The following is a 23915-nucleotide window of genomic DNA, read 5'->3' as shown; positions in this document are numbered from 1 at the left end:
CAAAACTGTTTGTCTTTCCTGTAAATGCTAATGGGAGTTACTGCCTTTCATGTTCTGCTGAGAGGGGGGCTTTATAATACTTCTCTCTTAGAGTGCTAGCTGCATCCTTCACACCAACAGTATCCTAAACTTGATACATGTCTGGTACATGATTTGGCAGAAAACTAATTCAACAACCCCTCAACCCAACCAGCCTCTCCAAATGCACATTACTTTTTTTGTCTCCTTTTTGCTACCTGTGAAAAATGCACAAGAAAGTGGCAACCATGAATCTGGAAGAGGGGAGAAATGGAAAGGAGGACTCTTTCCATTGACAGCAGCCTGAAGATAAGAGGAATTCCAAAAGATCAAAAAGTCATGTCTATAATATACTTCCATGTTCTCTTCTGTCATCCCTTCCCCTCTGCCCAGCAACTGTCAGCAATTTAGTATATGTTCACACCAGTGAAGTGGAGAAAAACACTTTAAATTACTCTCGGCAGGCCAGGAGTTCCTTTCAAAGTCCACTTGCCGGCAAGTCAGGTGCTGTCTATGGCTCCTGCTGACAAGCACCAAAGTGTCTTTGGAGTTTCCTCAAAATTGTTTTCTAAGAAAGAAAATCAAGCAGTGTTTACTTTGCCTCTTTTCCCTTACAAGATGCATTCTTATGAACTGAAGAAGGTGGGGCTAAGACTGTTTAGAGAAAAATATTGGGTCACCAACCACTACTAGAGAAAACATTAGTGATGTGCCCCTCTTGCCTTTCATCTGCAATTTCAAAGTATCTTCCCAGAACCTTGTACTCTTATTAGGTCCTTCAAGGCTGGTGGAAGTCAGCTGTTTTTCTAGCCTCTATGCTGTGAAGTACAACAAACAGATAAAATTGGAAAAACGAACATGGAAGAATTTTTAAAGTTGGCTTTTTAAAGCAGATTTCTATGCAGCCTATGCAGCAAATTATGAATGCTCATTATTAGGAGTATGTGCTAAGCATTTTGTGTGGATTTCTGACTTCCCTGAAGTCACACATCTTTCCTATTTCTGCAAACTTGCACTTTTGCCAAAAGGCAAAAGCCCTCCTTGTAGCCTTTGTATGCACTACCACAGACGGTAGGAGAAGTCCCCCTACTCTTTAACAGACTCCCACCCTCACAGGAATCAGACTTTCTTTGCTTATCATTGTTGGTACTTTCCTCTCAAACATGACTGGGGCAAACCCCCTCCTCTCTATGTGTAAGATTGAATCACAGGATTTAAATCACTCCACTTGCTTGCAAACTTTGTCCACAGGGTCTTGCACGCGCTCCGTTTGAAGTACCTCAGTACTTCTCACTGCCCAACTGCACACCGACATCTGAAAAGGGTGACATTCCCCGAGGACATCCTTTCCCTCCAGCAAAAGGAGGGTGAGGGTAGCAACAGAAGGGCAAGAAGCGGCCACACTGAATTGCATCAGTGAGCTCACATGACTTCCAAGTCACAAGACAATTCTTTCTCTGGAGCTTACACCTTTGTCCAGACTCACCTCCCCTGGCACGCTGCAGTAACAGGCTAAAGGGCACACTTCCACCTCTGATTACTCATTCCCTCCAGTAATTATTTTGTTCACTTATGGCTAATGATAAGGAGTTAGCCTGCCTGATATACATAGGCACATGCCAAATATTATATCTCTCCTTGTTCTCCTATAGCAAAGCACAGAGCTTCCAACGTAATGGAGTAACTGGCTAACTCAGTTCAGCTGCTGGATATAATCAAGTTTTCTTATAGTTCCTTTGACAAAGGTGACTTGTGGCATCAGTTTTTCAACTATACAGAGCTACAGACTTCTGTTACTGATACAGAATTCAAGGGAGAGAAGTGGAGAAGGTAGAGAGTGAGGTTACAGTCCACAACATTACATAAGCTATGTAACTGTAGCAGAGAGTAGGGATAAGGATAGAAAAAGAAGGAAAAAAATAAGCCTACTTATTTCAAGACTTTTCTTGTGAAACTGATTTTTCCAATAAAGTCATGATAGTTGAGGAATCAAAGGCTTCAATAGGGAGAACAGTCAAATATCACAGATTTCTTACATACTGTGCTCTGGTGGAATCTTGAGCCAGGGAGCCATGTTAGAGCACACAGGGCTCTCTAAGCTGCCTAAGCATGCCAATACCCATCCAATATCCTTCAAGGAGGAAGCTTGAGGACCTTGAGAAAGTTATTAAAATTTCCTCAAAACTGTGGGGGTCAAATTTGCTTGTAGTGTTCTTATTGCAGTCTGGGAAGATCTCATGTACAACTGAGCAAGGACAGTAGCAGGATACAGTTCCTAACCCTTTTTGTTGTGTACTGGGTTTTGCACAAACTTTGTACTGTGAGGTATAAGCCTCATAATTATGACCTTTGACTAAAACTGATGGATGGAATTGGGTTCTTTCAAATTACAGTCAAGTAGCTTGCTTTAAAAAAGTTTATTTAAACATAGTAGGTACATTTCACAGAAATGGTTATAAAATGCATAGCATATTACAAACAATACTGTTACTTTACAGATAGTAGTTGTTATTATCCTAAATATTGCTTTTAAAAACTAATGAGCCTGCTTGGTGAATCAGAAAGCTAAAAATCCCCATCTTAGGCACTCTGAAAAAAACAGTATGTGATAAAACAAAGCAGGTGTCCACTTTTTCATTCACTCTACTGATTGTTTATATTGCTGCACCATTAATTTGCCAGTCCCTATTATGTGGAAATATCCAGTCCCTGGAGTCACATACCAAGGCTAGATTTTCACTAACTGGAGTATAAATTGCACTTGCTCAGCCAACCAAAACCCCATTCAACTCCAAGGAAAGCTGACTGAGGTCTTCACACTGACTAACGTAAAGGACAGAGACGACATGAGTGGACAAAAAAAAACCCAAGTGGCTTTTCTAAATTGTGCAGGTGTGTCACACCCATTCTGCCATTCATAAACAACTAGATTGTAAGTTGGCAAGTCCATACAGATTTCAAGCTTTACTCCAATAGAAACTGAATGCTCAGTAGAAACAGACCTTACCCTCAGTGGTGATACAATGTCACAGAAGGTGGAATCGAGACTTTTTACAGCACCTGGGAACTGAGCACGCCTCAAACATTCAGGACTTTGCACACCCAAATGCAGAGGCATCTATTTTCTGATCTTTGGGATGTCAGGGTGCAAAGAAGTAAGTAAAAATGAAGAGCACAGCACCGTTCCATAACCAAAGCTAAAAGAGATACCTGCTCATCCACACAGCACTTCAGCACATGAGTCATGACTGAAATTCTTCACATTTACGTTTGTATGACAACAGGTATAAAGCAAATGTTGAGGTAAAAGGATATGGACCAGGTTTGCACTGGTGTAAGCAAGTCTAGAATCAAGCAAGCTATAAAGTCCACTAATTCACACACAAAAGAGAAAGAAAAATCCCCATATTTTTAAAACACATAGATGCATGTAGATCAAACCATGTATGTTTTCAAAACATATAGATATATATGTTCAAGAATAAACTGACTTTTTGTATTATGACATGAGCTTTACAGTAGTTTAAGCTTGGCTTGGACTGAAAATAAAGAAGCTTGAACTCTGGCCAGCAGAGCTCCTTTGGAACTGTTTGTCACGACAGAAGAATGAGGTTTGAAGCAGTCCAAGAACAATGATGTTTCATTCACCATCTTCAAGAAGTTTCTGTAAGTTGTTCTGTATCTTAGAAAAAGAGAAGGAAACAGGGGGGACACAAAAAGTGTTATACTGCATTTGAAATAAAAAATAAAATCAAGACATGCTTTTCAATATACTCTCTGTGAATTTAATTCTGTCACACCTATTCATACCAATGGTATTCCTGTTAAATGTTTCCTGCACTAGCATCAAAGGAAACACCTAGATACAACTGACCACCACAATACCTAGCTTTTATATGATGAGTCTCTCCTGCAATTTTCTCCTACAGATTCTCTCCTTCATTACGTATGAGAAAATAAGATAGAAATAAAATTCCAGCTTGAAGCAATGGGACAAGAAACCCAATTATTTTGAGATTGATCAAAATCTGATAAAGGTCTCAAACTTCCAAGTCACAGCTCTATGGTTTAAGTGGATAATTCAAACAGTTTTGTAACAGCTTCCTCTATGATGTGTGCACAGCAAAATAAGGTCTTCTAACTGTTAGGAGATGTGTCCCATTTGCCAGGTTTAGTCCACTGATTGTGGGTCATCCTCTCTTAGCTACAATGAAGGTAATGCCAGCCAGCGGCATCCTTGAGGATAATTTGTACAGACCTATTTTTACACAGCCTATTTTTCCACTTTTCATCTCCTTGTCCTTAAAAGCAGAGAGAGGGGAATATAGTGGGTCACATCCCCTGGCACACAAGTACTTGACATGTCAGTATCTTAGTAACTCACAGTCACTGGTTACAGAAGGTTTAGTCCCAGCTACTTTCAGGCTTTTATTTGAGAAGCCATTTTACTTCCTGTTCAAGGATACCACTTTTTAATTCTACTTCATGATTTCTATCCCAGATGCATACTGTTTTCAAGAGTGGCATTCTGGGGGAAAGGAAACAGTAAGAAGTACCTAATTTTTTAAGAGTTACAACACAATCATGAATTTCCTTTTAACAAGATAAGTTAGCGTAAGGGAATGAGTAATATTAGGACACATTTTCCCTCCCCCATTTAACACTTTATCCTCTGATACACATGGTGCATTTCAACAATCTGTTAAATAAAATTAAATGCCAAATTAGCAGAATTTTGATAAGCCATGGTAGTTCCTTGGCTCCAGGCATAAAGGAGAGCTTGTAAAAATCACAAGGTCACACTGAAAAAGTCATTGCAACATACTCTTGCACTGAACATCTTTTACCTGCAAAGTAATTTTTAGTTTTCAATCTAGATAATCTCTGTGCTCCAGTTTACAGTGCTGCGCTCACAGAATAAGCAAGTGGAGAGACGACAAATTGCACTGGAACTTTTTACACCACCTCTGCTGCTGCACCACTATTCACTAAAGCATATGAAACTGTTAAGCAACTGTAGTAACTCTGCTCAGAGAACAAAAAGCTATTAGATTTCTACCAGTTTTGCAGTACAAAGAGTAGGGTCAAACATTCTGTTTTAACCACTAATCTAGATTAGAGAGAACCAGCATGTGGCATTATGCAGCTATGGGCAATACTGATTTATCTTGTATGCAGAACACTTCACTGTCTTGAACAGCTGTCAAGTAAGTTTTTAAGGGTCCAATCCTTGAGATTGGTAGACACCAAATGAAAAAACCACACGGCTTAAGGGGGTTCACTTCTCTGGGAACAGCTGAATGATCCAACCATCCAGCTGCCTATTACTGTGTCTCCAAGCAGAGACTATATAAGGGAATGGGAAAGTGTCTAGCCCTGCTGCAAAGGGCTGGCTGGCTGGCTTCCCACTGAAATAAGGCCTCCCATGAACCATCTTGCCAGCCTGTCCCAGACAGCCAGAAAGCAGTAATCTCTTAAATGACCTAATTTGGCTAAAGATTCTATCTGGTAACCATCTGGAAAGCATTTTCCCCTTGTACTCACACTGTTATTATTCAGAGCACAGAGAGGGGTAATGGTAGCATTACTCTAGATTTCCACCGACAAGGGGTTGAAGATGTGGGGAAGAAACTCCTTTTTGGCAGTATTTCTAAAATCTGTGCCACAGAGGTGATATCATATAATCTCAGCTTTATGCTGTTTGAGAAATTTGGTTTGGGGAAAAAAGGTGTTGAAAGACCTTGGCACAGACTCAGTTTTAGAAACAGAGGCAAAAATATCCCATGTGACTTAAGCACATAGGAATTCACAGGAATTTGGTTCTGTTCCACCAGTACTTTTGTCATTCTTGGCCTTCGTATGTGTTCCCAACACGCAACATTTCATATACCTGTACTGGATGCATTTATCAGCGTTTGGGGGCAGGGTGGGACGAGCTCTGCAGGGGCAGCAGCTGTGAGAAAGAATCAGGGGCTGCCTCATGCTAAACACAGCCATTTCAGCAGCCTCTGATGGACCCACCGCATCAACCCAGCCATGATGGTGGTGGAGCATCTGGTAAAGTATTTTAGAAAGGTGAAAAAACACCATACAGAGACAGAAGGAGAGTAAGAGGATGGGAAACAGCAAAAGAAACCCCAAGCTCTGAGAAGGAGGTGGGGGAGGAGGTGCTTCATGGCAGAGATGTCCACACCGCAGCCCATGGAGAATCCATGCCAAAGCATGCATTTCCTGAGAACTGGGGCTCTTGGAGGAGCTTGCACTGCAGCAGGTAGAAAATAGGTGAAGAAAAGAGAAGAAGAGGGAAAACAGTTATGCACTGAATGTAATCCCCCCACTAGCCCCATGTGGGTTAGGAGTCACCAGCAAAGGAATCAAGTTAAGCCTGGCACAAGGGAGAGGATAGGTGTTCTATTGGTTGTCCTTGTTTATCAATACTCAAATCTATTTTAACTTAGTACTACTTTAAATTGATTTCCCCGGAGTCGAGCATGTTTTGACTGCAATGGTAACTTGTAAGCAGTCTTTCTCCCCTTATTTTGACCCACGAGCTTTCTCCTCCTGCCCCACTAAGAAAGGGGAGTAAGAAAGTGGCTGGGTGGGCATCTGATTGCTGGCCAAAGTTAGCACGCCACAACACCTGAAGTGTGCACACCCTCTCGTTATGTATAGTTTTTAATTTAAGTCACCAAATTCATTTAGTTTTGCAGTTATATGAAAACCAGTATTGTTTTTCTTAATCAAAAAAGCAAAACTCAAAAAAAAGCCCCAAACAGGAAAATTCATCAAACAGCCACAAAAGTTAAGTTCAAAATCCTTAGCCCTGATATATTAAAAGAAGAACTGAGATCACCACATGTAATAATCACTCCTGATTCAGGGACAGTATTCCTAGTTATAAGCATCGGGTCAAGGCAAAATTTCTACACATACCAATATTATACTTGGGTTAATTTGTAGTTCAAAAAACAGTCCTTTGTCTAAGAAAATGTGTCAGCTTTTGGTATCAAATCTGGAGGTAACCTGACACTTTTCAAAATAACAGATCATATAAACATAGCAAGAACCTGATTAGTCTATCAGCATTTGATTATATCATAGTATGTTACCTTTTCCAATTTCACAAGATTGGTAGTTAACTCATCACACAGGGCATCAGCATTAATTTGCAGATGAGATCCCAAACCTTGGTGCACTGGATTTCTGTCAAACGGAATGAAAAAGTAAGTGTGACAGACTCAAAAAAAAAGAGGAAAACAGAACTGGGATTCACCTACAGAAGGCAACACAGTGGCAACACTGTGAACTGTACTTATTAACACAAACAAAGTACTAAGTCACTTTATGTGGTCTCATTCTCCAGAAGTTTTGATGTAAAACTTTACTGCTATTTCCATTGAAAAGGTGCATAAGTTCCACATCCTGTGACTTGGAGGAAATCAAAAAGCCCACCCTCCTGAGAATGTAGAAGTGCACATTAGATCTTCCTTCCTGTATCTTTTACTCTTTGGGATTAGAACACCAGAAACAGGACTGTCTTGAGTTTCTGAAGAGCGACACAGCATTCTGTTAATAAAAATATGCCAGAAGTGAGAAAAAGGCTTTTGACATCACGCACTATGTGAGGCAGGTTTACCCCGCTCCTTGCATTGCTGGTAACATATAAATACAAAGCCCTTTAAGACAGAGAACCGTTTCCTTCCTATCCCTTTTTTATGAAGAACTTAGCTCTGTCTTCTCACACACGCACTCAAGTCCTACAGCTTTCCACAGATGACAGCTGAAAGCATTTGGATCGTAAGCAGGCCAGTCATTGTTCGATATGACCAAAAGTGTAATGTCAGAGCGACATGCTTTTTCATGGATGGGTCATCAAAGAAAGTTGAATTAAAAAGCACACTTATTTAGGAGCTTGGTATAGGTTTGAAACACTTTGCAGACAGTTCCACAATGCCTGAGTCAGCTCTGTCTTGAATTTTATTTTCCCTCTCTTTTTTCATAAGGTGCTTCTCCAGCTGTCAGCATTTCCGTTCATGCTGCATGTGGCTACAAGTTTTGCACTGACTTTACAAATGACTTTTGAAGCCATGTTTTTCAGAGTAGCTCAGGAAAAAATTTGTTATAAGAAGGGGAGAAGAGCTAATTCAAAGTTCAATAAACTGATTAGTATTTTCAGCAGTATCCAGTTAACTGCCTTCTGTCCTATGACAGGTGCAAGAAGCCGACACAAGTTCTGGTGGCAAACTACTGTGGAAAACACATGCCTCTGTACTGCCTCTCCATTTAATCTTTGCATATTTTCTGTCTATGAAACATGGAGACAAAACAACAACAAAACAAACAAACAGACTAACCACAGGGGAAGATGATAGCCAGGATTAGCTACAGGAAGGAACTATTCATGGAACGGTGGTTCCTTTCCCTATTTCCCCTTCAAATACACAAAGAACTGTTGTCCCTTGGTGTGTTTGGATTTTGGTTTGGTTTGGTTTTCTGGTATAGGTTTTTTTTACTTTAGCAAGATAGGATATCAGTTTCTAAAGAGAATATAGGCAGCCCAAAGCTTTAGAAAACAGTACACAAACGAGACAGGTGTACTGGCCCAAAGATTATGCAGTATGTTCTATTATTTTAGACTAACCAAATTACATCAAGACTGAAGTTACACCATTTTCAAGGATTACTGCTCTGGAAAGGAGCTGCTCACTTCAGCAGTTTACAGTGAAGTACCCACAGCTATCTGAAATATTCTCAAGACAGCAGTACACCACAATATATCACATTTGTACTAATAGTCTGAAACAAAATGATGAGACTAGGCTAGATGAAAGAATTAGAGAACACTAAAGGACCACATGGGCACTACAATATTACACTGGTTTCTGAAGAGCATAGGTGAACACGAGAGAGACTTGAAAAAGATTTTAAACCCCCAGAGTGAGTGTTTTAAAGACTGCATCTTACTCCTTAATATGTGAATCAAAGGATGTGATGGACATAAGACGTTCCTCCAGGACACTGATTTTATATCTCATGTAGAAGGTAGAAAATATTAATATACAAACACTGCAAGAGAGAAGAATAAAGTAGATCAGTACCTTTGGTAGTACCTGACAAATTTAATGTTAAAAGCCACTTAAATTGCTACATGTACATGTTCAATAATAAAGGTATCATTCTTAGAAACACTTCAGGAACACAATCACTAGCATTCAGACAGTTATGGAAGTCTCAGCCTTGAGTATGGTTTTTTTAAATGATATACAAAATGAATTTGCAAGTACTTAAATACTGTAAACATTTCCTGAATCAAAAGACCCCTTGCATATAAAAGGCCAGTCCTAGCAGGCTTATATATATATACTTCTGAAAAGTATAAAGGTCACAATTCCCTAATTTTCCTTTTTCCAGTGAAGCTTAGATTATATCAATTCTGTAAATGTAAGAAAATCCTAATATTTGGACAATCTTGGTATTAATTGCTAACTTACACAACTGCATAAAACACAAGCACATGGTTCAGAGATAAGAGCTTCTGGGACTTCACTTTGTGGAAGAATCTGAAGGCTTCAGAATGGTCTACAAGGAAAAGAACCAAATGTTACTTCGATTGGAGCAGACCACAGTATACAAACAGTGTTTTGAAGCATACAAACAGTGTTTTGAAGCATACAACAGCTAATACAAACAGAGAGAAAACCAAGACAGAGATCTTCCAAATTATGTGAACTGTCACAACTATGCAAACTTATCTCAAGTAACTCCAGCTGATGGAGTCTGCCCTTGATTCCGTACCATTTCGAGGACTGTTTCGGGCTTTTCCATCAGGTCCACGTTTATTATGTGCATCTGAACGAACAGACTTGGTCTCAGTCTTGGAAACTTTCAAGTGAGTCTGTGTTTCTACAACATGATAATCTGTCAAAAGCAAGATTTTTAATAGAGTTGAAATATGAAGTCAAGGGAAATTGCTGGTGTGTTAACTTAGTCAAGCAGTAGGGGAAGAGGATGATTTTAAAAGGTGCATTTCTGTCATTGGGTACAAAGCAGTTTTTTGTATCCTTGAAATAGTTTACATATGAATTCTGCATCAACACAAAATAAAAACAAGGGATAATGTATGTTGCCTGTATATTTCCAGATCCTTTAAAAGATGGTAACTCATGAAGTAACATTCAGCATGGGCTACAAAAAACAAGTACTGCTGTACTCATTTAACTTATATGTAGTGAGTTTCCACACAGCATTACTGCTATTTAGGTGAACAACCTGAGACAAGAGCAGATTGCAAGCAGCAGTGTTAAGTATTTTTCTTCTGTGTTTCAAAGCAGGAACAGCTCCTACATTGTACCTGTCCTAGCATGGGTAAGCAACTGGAAGCAGTAGTGACAATTGAGATCTGCTGATGACCAAGTCACTGCCTGAATGTGGATTGCAAAGGGTAACGAAATAACAAAAATGCAGGTATCGAGGACTTGAGGAAGACCTCAAAAATCACATAATTCTCCAGGACTGTGGAGAATGTAGATTCCACATCAGAAGGGGATTACAGGAGTATAATTGAAAGCTAAGCCATACTCATTTTCGTGGTGCTCCATGATCCCACTCACCTTGGAAGCATTCCAGCTCTGGTGTCTGTGAGCCTGTGCTGCTGGACTCCTCCATCTCTTGTCTTCGCTGCTGTACTATTCCATCCAGATCAGAATAATCTTCATTGAAATCCTGATCGGGAGAAAAACATCACAAAAAGGCTCAATTCTGTTCTAAATCTAAGCAGTCTAATTTTCTTCAACCTCCCTCTGCAATTAGAACCAAAACCTAAAGCTTTAAAACTGTTTAACCAGGAATAATCTCTGATATCAAGATGCTGACATCAAGCCAGAAAAATAAGATCCATAAGATCACCAGAATTCAAGCTTCATCCTCTGCCTTTGTTTAAGTAAAGAAATTAGGTCTGTGTGTAAAAGTCAGACTGCTAAGTTATACAAACTGGAGAGTCCAGGATGGGCATTACTAGACTTAGATTCTGGTCATCACTGAGTCTACACAGCTCTTTCATATGTCTGAACAAGCTTACAGAGGAAGGAGTGCTTCTAAAAACACTTTAGAAACTATTCATGGCAGATGACGAAGTAACTTCAAGTACAGTGAAACCTGATTGCAAAACAGAGATATATAGAACATACAAACCTTGGGATAAATCCAAAGCACATGCATGTATATATACTGCATGTGATCAGCTCAAATGACACCTATGCTAATTGCTCCAAGTGTTTTCTAATGTTAAAAAATCACGGAGTTTGAGAAGCAGATGTCATGGTTTCCGTCAGTTTCCTTTCATAAGAGATTATAAATAGTACTTGCAATCAAAGATGCCATGCAATAAAAGAACAAACTTCTAAACCATTTACCAGGGGGAGGGTTGTAGGACGATCAACCCTGAAGCTGTTTTCTGCAGAAGAGGGATTTGGACTGTTGCCTACGCTTGTATCCTGAAAAAAAGCAGCAGTGTTAACAGGAACACACTCGGAAACTACCTGGTATTTAACAGCAGAAAGGGAGTAATAAAGAACACAAAGCTACATACCCACTAGTACTTCCTCACTCCCTCTAGTACTTACCTCAAGATGTCTACAGATAGATTTTAACAGCTTGTAGGTGGTATCTCTGGAGAGTAAGGAGACAAACATGTACTGAAAAACAAAAGTTCAACAATTGTTTGAGGAAAAAGTACACACTACAAGCTTCCTTTTATTTAAATAAAACTGACAAGTGGTTTTGCAGATCAAGTACCTACTTTCAAGAACTTTAGTACAGCAGGAAAAACCTGCACTTCTTCTAAATCTATGACTTGAGGTTAATCACAACAGGCACGTAAAAGTTACCATGTTCTGCTGCAGGAACCAGAGCATAATCCAGATCTGTTCTTTCTTTTAAAAACACTTTCCATGCTATGTTTTACCTACCCCTTAAAAAACCCCAAACAAACAAAATCCCAAACCCAAAACTTGCTTTTAGAGTACAGTCTCCTGTACCCACAAAATATTTGTGCAACGAAAGTATGTTGGTTCTAAAGCTGCTCTTAGGCTAATCACACTTCCTACTGACTGATGCAATTATTATTCCTGAATATCACTGTAAGCAACCAGTTTTTGTGTGTCTAAGGTATGGCTGGTTAGGTAAGAGACACAAGTAAATGAAAGAAGACTGTCAGAGCTGCCAAGGCAGGTAACCCTCTGTGCATGCACTTCCCAACTCAGTGCTGTTTCAGCTCCCTCTACGCTATGACAGCAATCTTGGAAAACAGGGAATGAAAGATTACAGAGAACAGGTGGCAAACAGAGATTCTGTGGTTCTTTTTTCATTTTCTCACCAAGTTCTACATAGCTTTGTTTACTGCAGATCCAAAGAAAAAAAGACAGGAAATTAGTAACAGGAAAAAAGTTGTCCTTGCCTGTCAAAAGAGAGGAGGCAGAAGAAGTTAGAATCATTCCCCAACAAACCAGATACCTCATGGTTCTGACTCTAAATGCCCACATGTGACCAATTCCTATAGCTGTTTAAGTGGCCACTTGGTACTTTCCAGATGCCTTCATATTACTGCTGGTAAGTAAGGAGAAAGAAAAAGTAGAAAAAAAAAAGGAAAGTGGGTAGGGTGCAATACCATTGCCCTCTACCTGTACTTACCCTATCTGTGACTGTCGCTATGATCAGGGCATTTGGCACAAGAAGGGCAGTTTTGGTTTTCTTCAGCAGTGTCACTGACAGCACGGGTATACTAATCTGAAACAAGATCGAAGCAGTGCTCGAATCCCAACATGTGCACACAAATCTGGAGTAAAATCTTTCACAAGGGACGGCCTACCAACTGTGATAAGCCAAACCCTCGTAGAGATTTCTCCACTACATCCCTGATTACTATTATTTCATATGGAATAGGTATGGTTCCAGATTATTACTATTTCTTAACTACTTCTGCTATTATGAAATGCTAATCCAGGCTTCTGCTTATGTCTTCCTTTCCTGATCCCTTCTGGGTCTCACAAGACTATAGGCTTAGTTCACTGTAGACCTGCAGAACAAACCAGTCTTAGAGTTAGGTTTCTTTGTTTAGAACATTTCAGAACACATCAGACAAAAGAAGCTTGTTGAAGAGTGAACACAAAAGTCTTCTCACCAGCTGCAGATTTGCAACAAGCAGGTGAGTAAACAGCTTGTCCTTCAGCAATATTGAAAGATCCAATATCCACACACTCTCTGACTTAAACTGATTTCTGCGTGTGCCAACCAGGCTTGACTACATTTACATTGCAAAGTTCTCAATCTTCACTCCTGCTTTGTGTTTACATCCAACCCCATTAGCTTAATTAACATCTGCAATGTTTCAGAGGATTTCACTTTAGATATTCTGCATGGGCTCTTCTTGTAAAGCTCATGTTGCAAAGGAACAAATATCTGGTTTGATGCTCAGTTGAAAAGCTTAGAGAGTTAGGCAAATATAATAATCCTGGATATACATGATTAAGGTACAGATCCTGTTAAAAATTCCTTTGGCACAGACTGTCACAACTACCTGAGAAATTTGGAAACAAGGTTTAAAGTGTCCATAGATTGTTCAAAGAGCAATCGCAGAACTGAATTAAAAACATGTTACTACAGGAGAATGAAGTTACTCTGTGCACAGCTTCTTGTTAACTTTTGTTCAGAACAGTAACACCAAATCATGAAATGAAAAATTGTTCCAGGTAACAAAAAATATATTATTGCATTAATAGGCTGGTTACAAGACTGCCAAATACTGTTTGAACAGAAATCCTGCTACAAGCTACAAAAAAACCAGCTTACAAGTTTTCTATGTCAGTTCACAATTCACCTCCAAGAGCTTTGAATCAGAGATGATACTGCACGCTATTTTGTTGGATAACATTACTGTAATCAGGACTAAAGTGTACTTCAGTGGGATTAAGCATTTACTTATTGCTTAATGTATTAGACTGAAATGGTAAAAATACTGCTTTATCGCTACTTTATTCATATGTCAAGTAATAATTATTTCAGAATACAAGGTTAACCTGCAGGAAACTTGGAAAACAATTTAAAAATGTAAGACAACATTTAAATTCAAAAAAGACTCAAGGCCAACATATAGCCAAATAAGAGCTACCCAGAAAGAAAGTGATGTCTGTCAAAGCCTATTCAATCCTGCCGAAGCAATCTCTTATTTTTGAATATGCACAATTGTCTTCACTGTGTATGCAAAATTCCGGATTTGCATAGTTGTTCCCTGCACCAAAGCTTTCAAAAAAAAATTCTGCAGGTAGAATTCATCTAAAAAGTTTTATTAGAACACGTAGATCTGCTATTTCTCACAATAAACGTTTTATCACCAGGCTTAAATTGTTTTACAAGTTCCAAGCAATAGAGGCTTTGCATCTTGGAGACTTTGTCAGTGTATCTGACTGCTAAGAATGTTCTTCTTCCTATCAAGCTTGATTTCCTCCTCTCTCTCCCACTACATTAATTTTCATTGTATTTATGATTTTCCTGTTTTTTTGTTGATGGTATTCCTAAAAACTGGACAAAGCCCTAAGTAAACAATAAGGACTATTCCCTTCACTCTTAATTTTCCCCACACTGTTTTCTGAAAACAAGACCCAGAATTGGAATTGGAATCTTACTACAGTCACATTTACAATACTGTCTGTTCTATCTTATCTTGTGAAATGTTTTCACTTTTCATCATATATATTTATGTATATATTCCTGCATTTGAAACCCTGTTGACAAAAATAATTTCCTAGTACTACATCACTGTTATTCTGCCTCTTTTTTTCTGTTTTTTTTCTATTCAGTACAGTTCTACCATATTTTGTAAACATTTAGCTTAGCTTGAATTTAGAAAGCTATTCCACAGTTGGAATTAGTCACATTTGTTCATGCTGAATAGAAGGCTGCTAGTAAAGCAGCTTCAATTTTAATGGACAATGTGCCATTAATAATTTTAAGTGTTCTTTAAAACTATTCCATCTTTTTAAAGTCCTTTCAAAGACAGATGTATTCTATCAAAATGGTTGACAGCAGAGAAATAAGGTAATCTCAACCCCTAAACTGACTTCAGCATCCAGTTCACTGGATCTAACCAGGAACTTTGTTCAGGGATGCACCTGAAAGAAAGAAGTCAAAGAAATCCTTCAAAAAAAAAGCAGCTTATGTGAACAAAATCACTCCTTATCAACAGAGCCAGAACACAGATCTTTTTGCAAAGTCTTTATTTTTATCTATATGCACATCATTTACCACAGTGGGACCAAATCTTAGGTGGGTCACAAAGACTAAATTTTGATCTTCCCAACTGTTCACATCTCATTTCTGCTCTGTATGCTAGGCTCACAGGTAAAAACCTTGCAAACTTGTTTTTCTTTCCCTGTTCTCTATTTATGCAGAACGGGAGTGATAGAAGAATGCTTCAAAGAGCTTTGCCACTCAAGTCAGAAGCCAGTTTTAGTTCTTCCTCTTTAACTGCCTTAAAATATGTTGATTCTTCTCCCCAGTTCCCCAGCTATAGTCTTGGAGTCCTTAATACTTTTCAGCCTTCATTATTCCCCCTCCTCCTCTTTTACATACTTACCCCAAGAGAGACATTTTTGCAGTTTGTGCTACACAGGTTTTACAACACCCTCACTGCTGCTTGTCTGATCCTCTCCTTTCATCAGGTTTTTTTTCAGACAGAAAGTTCTTAAGCAAGAGACTCAATCTCTAATAAAGATAATAGTGCTCCAGTTCTAGAGTGAATTTTGGGCATCACTTCTAAATAGAGACTGTATTTAAAAAACTTAGAAATATTAGTATTCTACTCTTGCATAATAATTTGAATTTCTGGTGATGAACAAATTGTTAAGAATAGCATTACTGTTCCATACACAAAGATTTTACTAACCTTAGTGTCTTTACCAAAAACTTTGGAATGGAAGCAAATCCAGTTTTCAGAAAGGAATAACTTTCCTTGGTACAGAATTTCTTTCTGCAGAGCACAGGTGAAGCCTGAAACAAATAAATACTCTATAATCTTCAAAGTAATCACAACCCAAGCCAAGCCAATTCAGGTTTGGTTTTGTTCTTTTTTCAAAGCCATAATATATTTAGATTAATAACTTTGATAAACATTGTCAAACTTTGAAATTTTCAATGATTAACTGACACTGACAAGCTCAGAAGATGTCACAGGCCTAAGTTTAGGCTCAAAATATTTGAAGAATAATGACTGAAATGAATAGTAACACGCAACTGGTCTCTACAAGTCAAAAATCCTTTCTGAGAGACTACCACCTAGCTTCCTATAAACTTTTTCACTAGCTTTTAGCTAACTATATTACTTAAATGTAAAGGGTTTAACGAAAGCTTTAGCTTTAAACTTCTAGCTCTATAGCAGTTGTCTGAACTAGATGACCAGAGGTAGAACCCACATAAAGTAATACTGCTTTTACTGCATAGATATTGAGCAAACCACTTCTCACTCATGAATTGCCTTCCTTATATTACTTTTAAGAAACATTTGTTATAAACGTCTACATAGAATTCCCTTGTTGTAAGTACCACGGGCAACAGCAGAATATTTAATCATTTGATGTCCTTTCCGTTTTTTAAGTATCAAAGCATCATCAACAGCAAAAACTCAAGATAATCACTTGACCAGTGCTGTCTCAGTAGTGCCTTTAGTAAGGAAGATTCAGTACCAAAAAAGATTTAAGATCTGCAAGATTACATCAAAATGGCCATTGCATGTAGGTGAAGGCCCTGAAGCTCTAGGCAGCTGGAGTTAAAGGTTTTTAAAATGTAGGTAGTTCCTCTTGTACAGCACCACAGTTGTTGGGTAACTACATTATCTAGGATCCACAGCCAACAATGATACAGGGATTAATACTTACTTTGTTTCAGTGGCTCATCAATGGGAACATCTAGAAACAGCTTATGAAAGTGTGCATTTGCCTTCAGCTAAAAAACAAAAAGCCCCACACCCAAAAGACACATACTTTATTAGACAGTCTGACAATCAAGTGACCTGCTCCACTTCCTGGTCTCCCCATACCTTCTCATTTTGCCCACTTGTTTTACAATAAATCCTCATTTTTTTTCTTTGTGGCTATTAGCTCTATAATCTGCTTTACCCAGACTTTAATACACTGATGCAAAAGGAACCTATATCCTTATACAACCATGAACTATAATATTGCTAAACAAAAGGCCTCTCATTGTAGTTATGTGCTTATTTTTAACATATGTAAACAAACAAGTAAATTCTCTGCCCTACCTGATTTGAGGCACGTTTTTTCCTTTCAATCTTGGAGTCACTCTTGATATCCATTGACAGGACTGGACTATCTGTGCTGCTCTTTGTCCTGAAGATTAAAAAAAGCATCTGATATAAGCCTGGTCTCAGTTCATTAGTCTTTGTATGTTACCACCAGGATGTGCTGTTCCATGACACATATTAATCCTTTAAATAACTATTATCTAATTCATTAAGAATTACACAGAAATAAAGAGGAGTATATCTTATTCTTAAATTATGTCAGTTCTCCCTGAAGGTGGACTTTTAATTTAGAAGAGATATTCTAAATTATTTACTTGTAAGAAAGTACAAAAATTTCAAGACAATTTACAACTTAGTGAATTAGCTATTACAGTGTTAGCTTCACATTAATTTGTTTCTTGGCAATATGTGAAATACTAATACTAAGCAGATTCCTTACTAATGCACGATGAAGTAAGATAAAACTTAGTAGTTGAAAGTGAAAGGTAGTGTGCTGAAAGCTATGAATGTGTATTACAGGAAGTGAGCTCATTTGAAAGTGCAACAGAGAAGAAACACATATGTACAAGTCAGAGGATGGCTATGAACTGTGTTGTGTAGCATAATGAAATCATTAAGATAACCAGCAACCCTAGAGGAGATTAAACAAAATTCTGAGTGCCAGTTGTGTAGGAAGCTGTACCTGTACAGCTCTAGGTATTTATACTGGAAAACAAAAAAACTCATCATACAACTCTAGAGAAGAACAAGTACAGAGGAAAGTCTCTGTGGATGGCTGGGAAAATAAGTTTTGTCTGATTTATAAAGGAGGAATTAATGGCCTGGACTGTTCAGAAAAACAGAGAGGTACAATAATTGTTTCATAAGTCAGGAAGAGAACATTACCTCTGAGAGCTATTTAGCACAGAACAAATGCATATCAACACACTATAAAAATCAGGCAGCTCTTTTTCATATGCCTTCAGTTACAGATTGAAGAGCAGAAGTAAAAACACATCACAGGACTCTTATACTGAAAGACCCGAAGAACATGCTGTGCTGAAGATACAATGGGGAAAGAAAGGTGCTCATAAAGTTACGGAGAAGATTATTCCGGGAGGTATTCCAAAACACCTGAAAGACAACACAGTTTTTCGTCAAAGCCAGTACTGTTGCAAGAGAGGAAATTCCTGCTTATCAAACCTGATTTCCTTTTATGGCAAGGTAACTCACGTAGATGATCAAGGGAAGAGCCAGTTGACATAATCTTTTTGGATTTCCATAAAGCTTTCAACACTGTCTCTCACATGATCCTTCTGGACAAAATGCCCAGTACACAGCTGGATACACACATCATGTGGTGGGTGAGCAATTGGCTCACGGTCAAGCACAGAGGGTAACAGTGAACAGGGTAACATCAGACTGGTGACCTGTCACTGGTGGGGTTCCACAGGGCTCCATCTTGGGCCCTGTGCTATTCGACAACTTCATAAATTACTTGGATGCAGGACTGGAAGGGATACTAAGTAAGTTTGCAGATGAGACAAAACTGGGAGGAGCTGTTGACTCCCTCGAAGGCAGGGAGGCCCTGCAGAGAGACCTCGACAAATCAGAGGACTGGGCAATCACCAACTGTATGAAGGTCAACAAGGGAAAGTGTTGGATTCTGCACCTGAGGTGGGGGAACACTGGGTGTACAGAAAGACTGGGCAATGAGATGCTGGAAAGCAGTGCCATGGAAAGGGATCTATGGGTCCTGGCTGATAGCAAGTTGAATCTGAGTCAGCAGTGCCCTGGCAGCCAGGAGGGCCAACCCTGTCCTGGGGGGCATCAGGAAAGCATCGCCAGCGAGTCAAAGGAGGGGATTGTCCTGCCTCTGCTCGGCACTGGGGTGGCCTCACCTTGAATATTGTGTGCAGTTTTGGGAACCACAGTATAAGAAAGATATTAAGCTATTAGAGAGTGTCCAAATGAGGACAACGAAGATTGTGAAGGGCCTTGAGGAGAAGCCATATGAGAAGTGGCTGAGATCACTTAGTTTGTTCAGCCTGGAGGAGTCTGAGGGGAAACCTCACTGCAGTTTTGTAAGGGCAAGAGGATGGGCATGCACTGATCTCTTCTCTGTCGTGAGCAGTGATAGGACTTGAGAGAATAGCCTGAAGTTGTGTCAGGGGAAGTTTAGCTTGGATATTAGAAAAAGATTCTTCACCCAGCTTGGGCACTGAAACAGGCTCCCCAGGAAAGAAGTCACAGCACCAAGCCTGACAGAGTTCAAGAAGCGTTTGGACAGTGTTCTCTGGTACATGGTGTGATTCTTTGGAATGGTTCTGTTAAGGGCCAGAAGTTGGATCCAGTGATCCTTGTGGGTCCCTTCCAAATCAGCATATTCTGTGATTCTGTGAGAAGTTTCTATTACTGCACCATATCCTGCATAACAAGTCTTCTTTACTTGTCTAAACTTGAGAGGCTCAGAACTAACAATAAAATCTCTAAGGGTGAGAGGAACAGAAACCCTAAGTATAATGGAGACACAGCTGGAAAGAGATTGTATAGTAGGACTGACTTAGATAAGAGGGGAAGTGGCTGCATTATCTCAGGTGGTTCCTCAGAGAAGAAAACACTGAAATACATGCGCACATGTATTTCTGTGCTTATCTAAAGCACAAGTTACAAAAAACTCATGCCTATGCCTCACCAAACACAGTCAATTACATTATGAGAGGTAACACTAGAAAGACTCAGGGGAAAAAAAAGTAATGACATATTCCTTCAAATATCTTTTCCTCAAAGATGCTTCATGAAATTAAGTGATGTCTTTTAAATATTTGCCTTGTGATCAAACCCACAATGTCAGGTTGACCACTGACTTTTGAATTCACTGCTCAGTGAATTTCAAAGTGAAAAGGATGCAAAAGCTGTGTGCAAACTATTCAAGCGGGATTTTAGCACTACTCAGTTTTCTTTTAGAAGAGTTTAAAATGCATTCCAGTTCTCCAACAAAGTAATAATTACTGTTTCTGTGGGGACATTACAATAATCTACTGCAATATAGAACTGAGAATCTAAAATTAAAACTTATGTCATAGTTTTACCATGGACAATCAATATTCCAGCATGAAAGTGTTCTGGAAACAGGTCAGGACTCAAACTGCAGCTCAGTTTGACTGCCTGTCAAATTGATTGTGAAAGGGATGTAACTAGCAATGGCAACAAACAGTGTAATGTATTTTTTCCTAGAACAGGGAAACTAAGCCAGCTCAAAGATTAAATTCCCACTATTCTGACTGCTTGTGTTGGGTAACAGAGCAACCCTGGAAAGTGGGGCTGACTCCTGTTTATTTGCACTGAGTGCTACTCAGTCTAGCTTTTTTAATTGGTTGTAACCGTTCTAATAATTTGACCAGAGGAATATTGACAGTATTTCTGACATTACCTAGCAACATCAACTTTTTTCCGATCATCAAAATACTCCATTTCACTGCTGGGGGTCTGCAGCAACACAGTAGGCAATTTTCCTGCCTTTCTCTTTTCATCTGTTCCATTTTCTCCATCTGAACTGCAGAGGGAAAAATAAACAAATAATTAGAAGCCCAGATAGCAATGTGTATTGCAGGATTCATAGTGATGTCAAATGCCACTGCAACATATTGACAATACAGCACATAATAAAGAACAAAATTATGACATATCTTTTAGATTAAGGTCCTGAAAAGTCTTCATCTACTGACTTGACTGTATTATGTATCTGAACAGTATTCTTAGCTCCAGTACTAGAATTTCAGCAAGAGAGGAAAACTGAAATACTGCCACGGATATTTCAGCGCTCATAAAATTTGTAGCTCTAGCTTCTGTTCCAAAGAGTATGTCTCGTTTAGGAAAAATGCATTCCATGTTTGGTACTTAGACTCAGATGACTAATGGAAATTAACTTGATCAGCAAGCTGGGAGAAAAACATCCTGCATGACAGTATCTAGTGCTTAGCAGATTATCTGTGGTTCAATGTTGCAAGAGGAAGATGGGTCCTATCTTGCCTCTAACGTACCTCTTCTGTGAGATTCCACATGCAGAATTTTTACAATAAAGGTTCCCCTACAAGTACAAAAAGCACTGGTTTTATTTTACAAAAGCAGCACTGCCACCACAGTGCATTGTCTTTTCACATCACATGTCACTGCCTCAGAAATATATGTTAAGGAACTAGAGTCTGAAGGCTGAGAGGTGCCATCAGAGCCTCTCCCTGGCTTCCCTTTTCATAATTTTCTAATAAACCATTAGAAAATAGATTTTCTGACTCAGAAAATTTAGATTGAAAAAACTGTCATTAATAACTGGGTCTGAAGAATGACAATACTTCAAAGTGACATGACAATACATACAAATATCTGCCTGTGGAAACCTGACACCTCAGAAAGACTCAAGCATGCTCTTAGTATGAAAGAACAAAGCCAAACTATGTCGCCCACTAATTAAATGCCTGGCTTGAGTGACCCCAGAGGCTTTCCATTAAAATGTTTAATTTCTGTCATTTTACAGAAACACCACGGCCATCACATGACAATGTCTTTACTACGAACAGTTTCTTTTCCTACTAAGACAAAAGTTTTGCTAACAGAGGTTCTCAGACTGATTTAATCTCTCTTCCATAAGGAAGGACACAAAAAGATCCTTTGCTTTTATTACACTCTAATGAATAAAATCAGAACATCTTAATTGAGATCTAATGAGGTGTTATCCTACCTCACAGTTAAACTAGAGCTGATGTCACAGGACAAATGCCATGATTCTCAAGGCATTTTATGTTTACATACAGCAGTTATTTCCCTATCTCTTCCTTCCTCAACCCTTAGAACTCCCCAACACAGAGGCACTGAATTGATACTTCCTAAGTCACATTTTATGTATAATTGAAAGGATTACTGCAGTAATAAAAGGATTAATAAGAAAGAAAACTATTATTACCCCATACCTTCCCTCTTCGATCAGCTCTGCCTGATCACAAATCATTAGCTTTTATTTTCAGCCAATATAAATTAGAATTGAATAGACAATTCACAGGATTTAAGTGTAGAACCCAACCTGCCTGAAAAACCCAAACAAACAGCTGTTTGAGGTGGTTGAGATTTTAAGCAGACAGAACTACCAACTCAAGGTGCTCCATGCAAACATAGGTGAGTCTGCAAAACCTCAAAATGCCTTATTCACAGTCTTTGTGATCTGTTACATTTCTATGCCCCAAATCCTTGGGCTCCAAGGGCAGCCAGAGAATACCAGACATGAGTGGGATAAGGAACAGGATGAGGCAAAATCGTCAGCTTCAGTCACACATGTATTTCAAAAAAGCAGCTCAGCATGGAAACTCCCAAGTGAATAGGACTACATAACACAGCAGTGTTTTTAAGATGTAGTTGCTTGAGCTTGAAGCCTGATTGGTGCCCATCATTGCCTTGGGCAGCCTGCTATTCTTACCTGGCAATGCAACTGATTCAGGTGGCCTGTCTCACATCTCTGTATTAAAAATAACTTTCAAAAAAACCTGTAACACAGTTTTTAGTGTTTACTTACACCTGTCAGCATGGTTAGATGCTTTGCTACTCTTAAATGCTTTTTTTTACTTATTACTCTTATTCCTTTTCCCTCATCCAGAAATGAATCCCTGCTTCACAGGTAAACCTATGAGCCTGTTCTATCCTATCTGTCTTCCCCACTGACTTCTACTATTCCTGAATCTCTACTGTCTGAATTCATTCCATCTAGCTGCTTTCAGATGGCAGAGAGTTTGGGTATCTCAACATGCCAATCCTGCTGACAGCTGTGTGTGGAAATGCTGAGCTAACTCACACCAGTCTGGTCAGCTCTCTAAGACTGTCTTCTGCAGCTGAGAACAGTGACAACGTACCCAAACGCAGATGTGAGGAGATTCACCCATGTAACATGTGCAGTAGCAGTTGGCTGAATTCTATTATCTGACATGGTTTCACTACGTCTATCCTTCACCCTAACTCCTATATGCTTTCTTCTCATAGTGAAAATCTACCTAAGGATTTGTCCTTACACTTCTGATAACTATAGCTTCACACAGCAGTGGTGTGTAGAAGAACCACCAGTAGGTGGTTCTTAAGTATCAGAAGAATTTTAGCTGACCTTCTGGAGAAGATCGTTCCTTCCTAAATCTTCCTTTCCTTTTCTAAAACCAGTAAAATATTGTTTATTTAGTCACAAGTAATTTAAAGCAGTTCTTACATTTTTATGCATGAGTCAGTATTCATAAATGCTTTATTAAAAGAGTATAAAAGTCAGGAACCCATAAAAAAATTAGATAAAGAGCATTTAAGAAACAAGTGACGTTAACTACAACTGTTAGCGGTAGTTGCACATAAAAGAACTGTATTTACAAATATCAGGGCAAAGAAAAAAGACTTTGAGACATCAGGATTGTTGATACGAAAACAAAAGCTTCTCAAATTGAACATATATTGTACATTTGGTACTACTAGCAAACCCACTCAAAATAACAACTAAAAGAAAAAAAAGAGAAAAGTTGTCTCTAGTTTTTAAATAAAGAACAGCTGTCATAAGGAATATTTTCAAAGCCAAGGCCTATACTTA

The 23915-nt window shown here is 38.9% G+C and overlaps 1 protein-coding gene across 2 annotated transcripts in view; it reads right to left on the bottom strand.

Moving 5' to 3' along the window:
* Positions 1 to 2424: 2424 nt before the first annotated feature.
* GRAMD2B (GRAM domain containing 2B) overlaps positions 2425 to 23915 on the bottom strand; it is a 43424-nt gene continuing 21933 nt past the window's right edge. The window contains exons 2-14 of one of the 2 annotated variants that reach the window (XM_027652574.1): positions 20742 to 20864; positions 17327 to 17414; positions 16944 to 17010; positions 15956 to 16059; positions 12706 to 12801; positions 11640 to 11711; positions 11430 to 11510; positions 10629 to 10740; positions 9814 to 9936; positions 9510 to 9597; positions 8983 to 9084; positions 7128 to 7221; positions 2425 to 3700 (exon numbers count right to left, since the gene is read on the bottom strand). In XM_027652574.1, the coding sequence (XP_027508375.1) occupies positions 3659 to 3700; positions 7128 to 7221; positions 8983 to 9084; positions 9510 to 9597; positions 9814 to 9936; positions 10629 to 10740; positions 11430 to 11510; positions 11640 to 11711; positions 12706 to 12801; positions 15956 to 16059; positions 16944 to 17010; positions 17327 to 17414; positions 20742 to 20864 (1192 nt within the window). In that variant the 3' untranslated portion in view covers positions 2425 to 3658. The remainder of the gene's footprint in view (positions 3701 to 7127; positions 7222 to 8982; positions 9085 to 9509; positions 9598 to 9813; positions 9937 to 10628; positions 10741 to 11429; positions 11511 to 11639; positions 11712 to 12705; positions 12802 to 15955; positions 16060 to 16943; positions 17011 to 17326; positions 17415 to 20741; positions 20865 to 23915) is intronic. The other variant, XM_027652575.1, reaches the window with a different exon arrangement.

The sequence above is a fragment of the Corapipo altera genome, unplaced genomic scaffold, assembly GCF_003945725.1.
Source record: "Corapipo altera isolate COAL_440 unplaced genomic scaffold, ASM394572v1 61286, whole genome shotgun sequence".
NCBI lineage: Eukaryota > Metazoa > Chordata > Aves > Passeriformes > Pipridae > Corapipo > Corapipo altera.
This window is presented reverse-complemented; position numbering and strand designations above follow the sequence as displayed.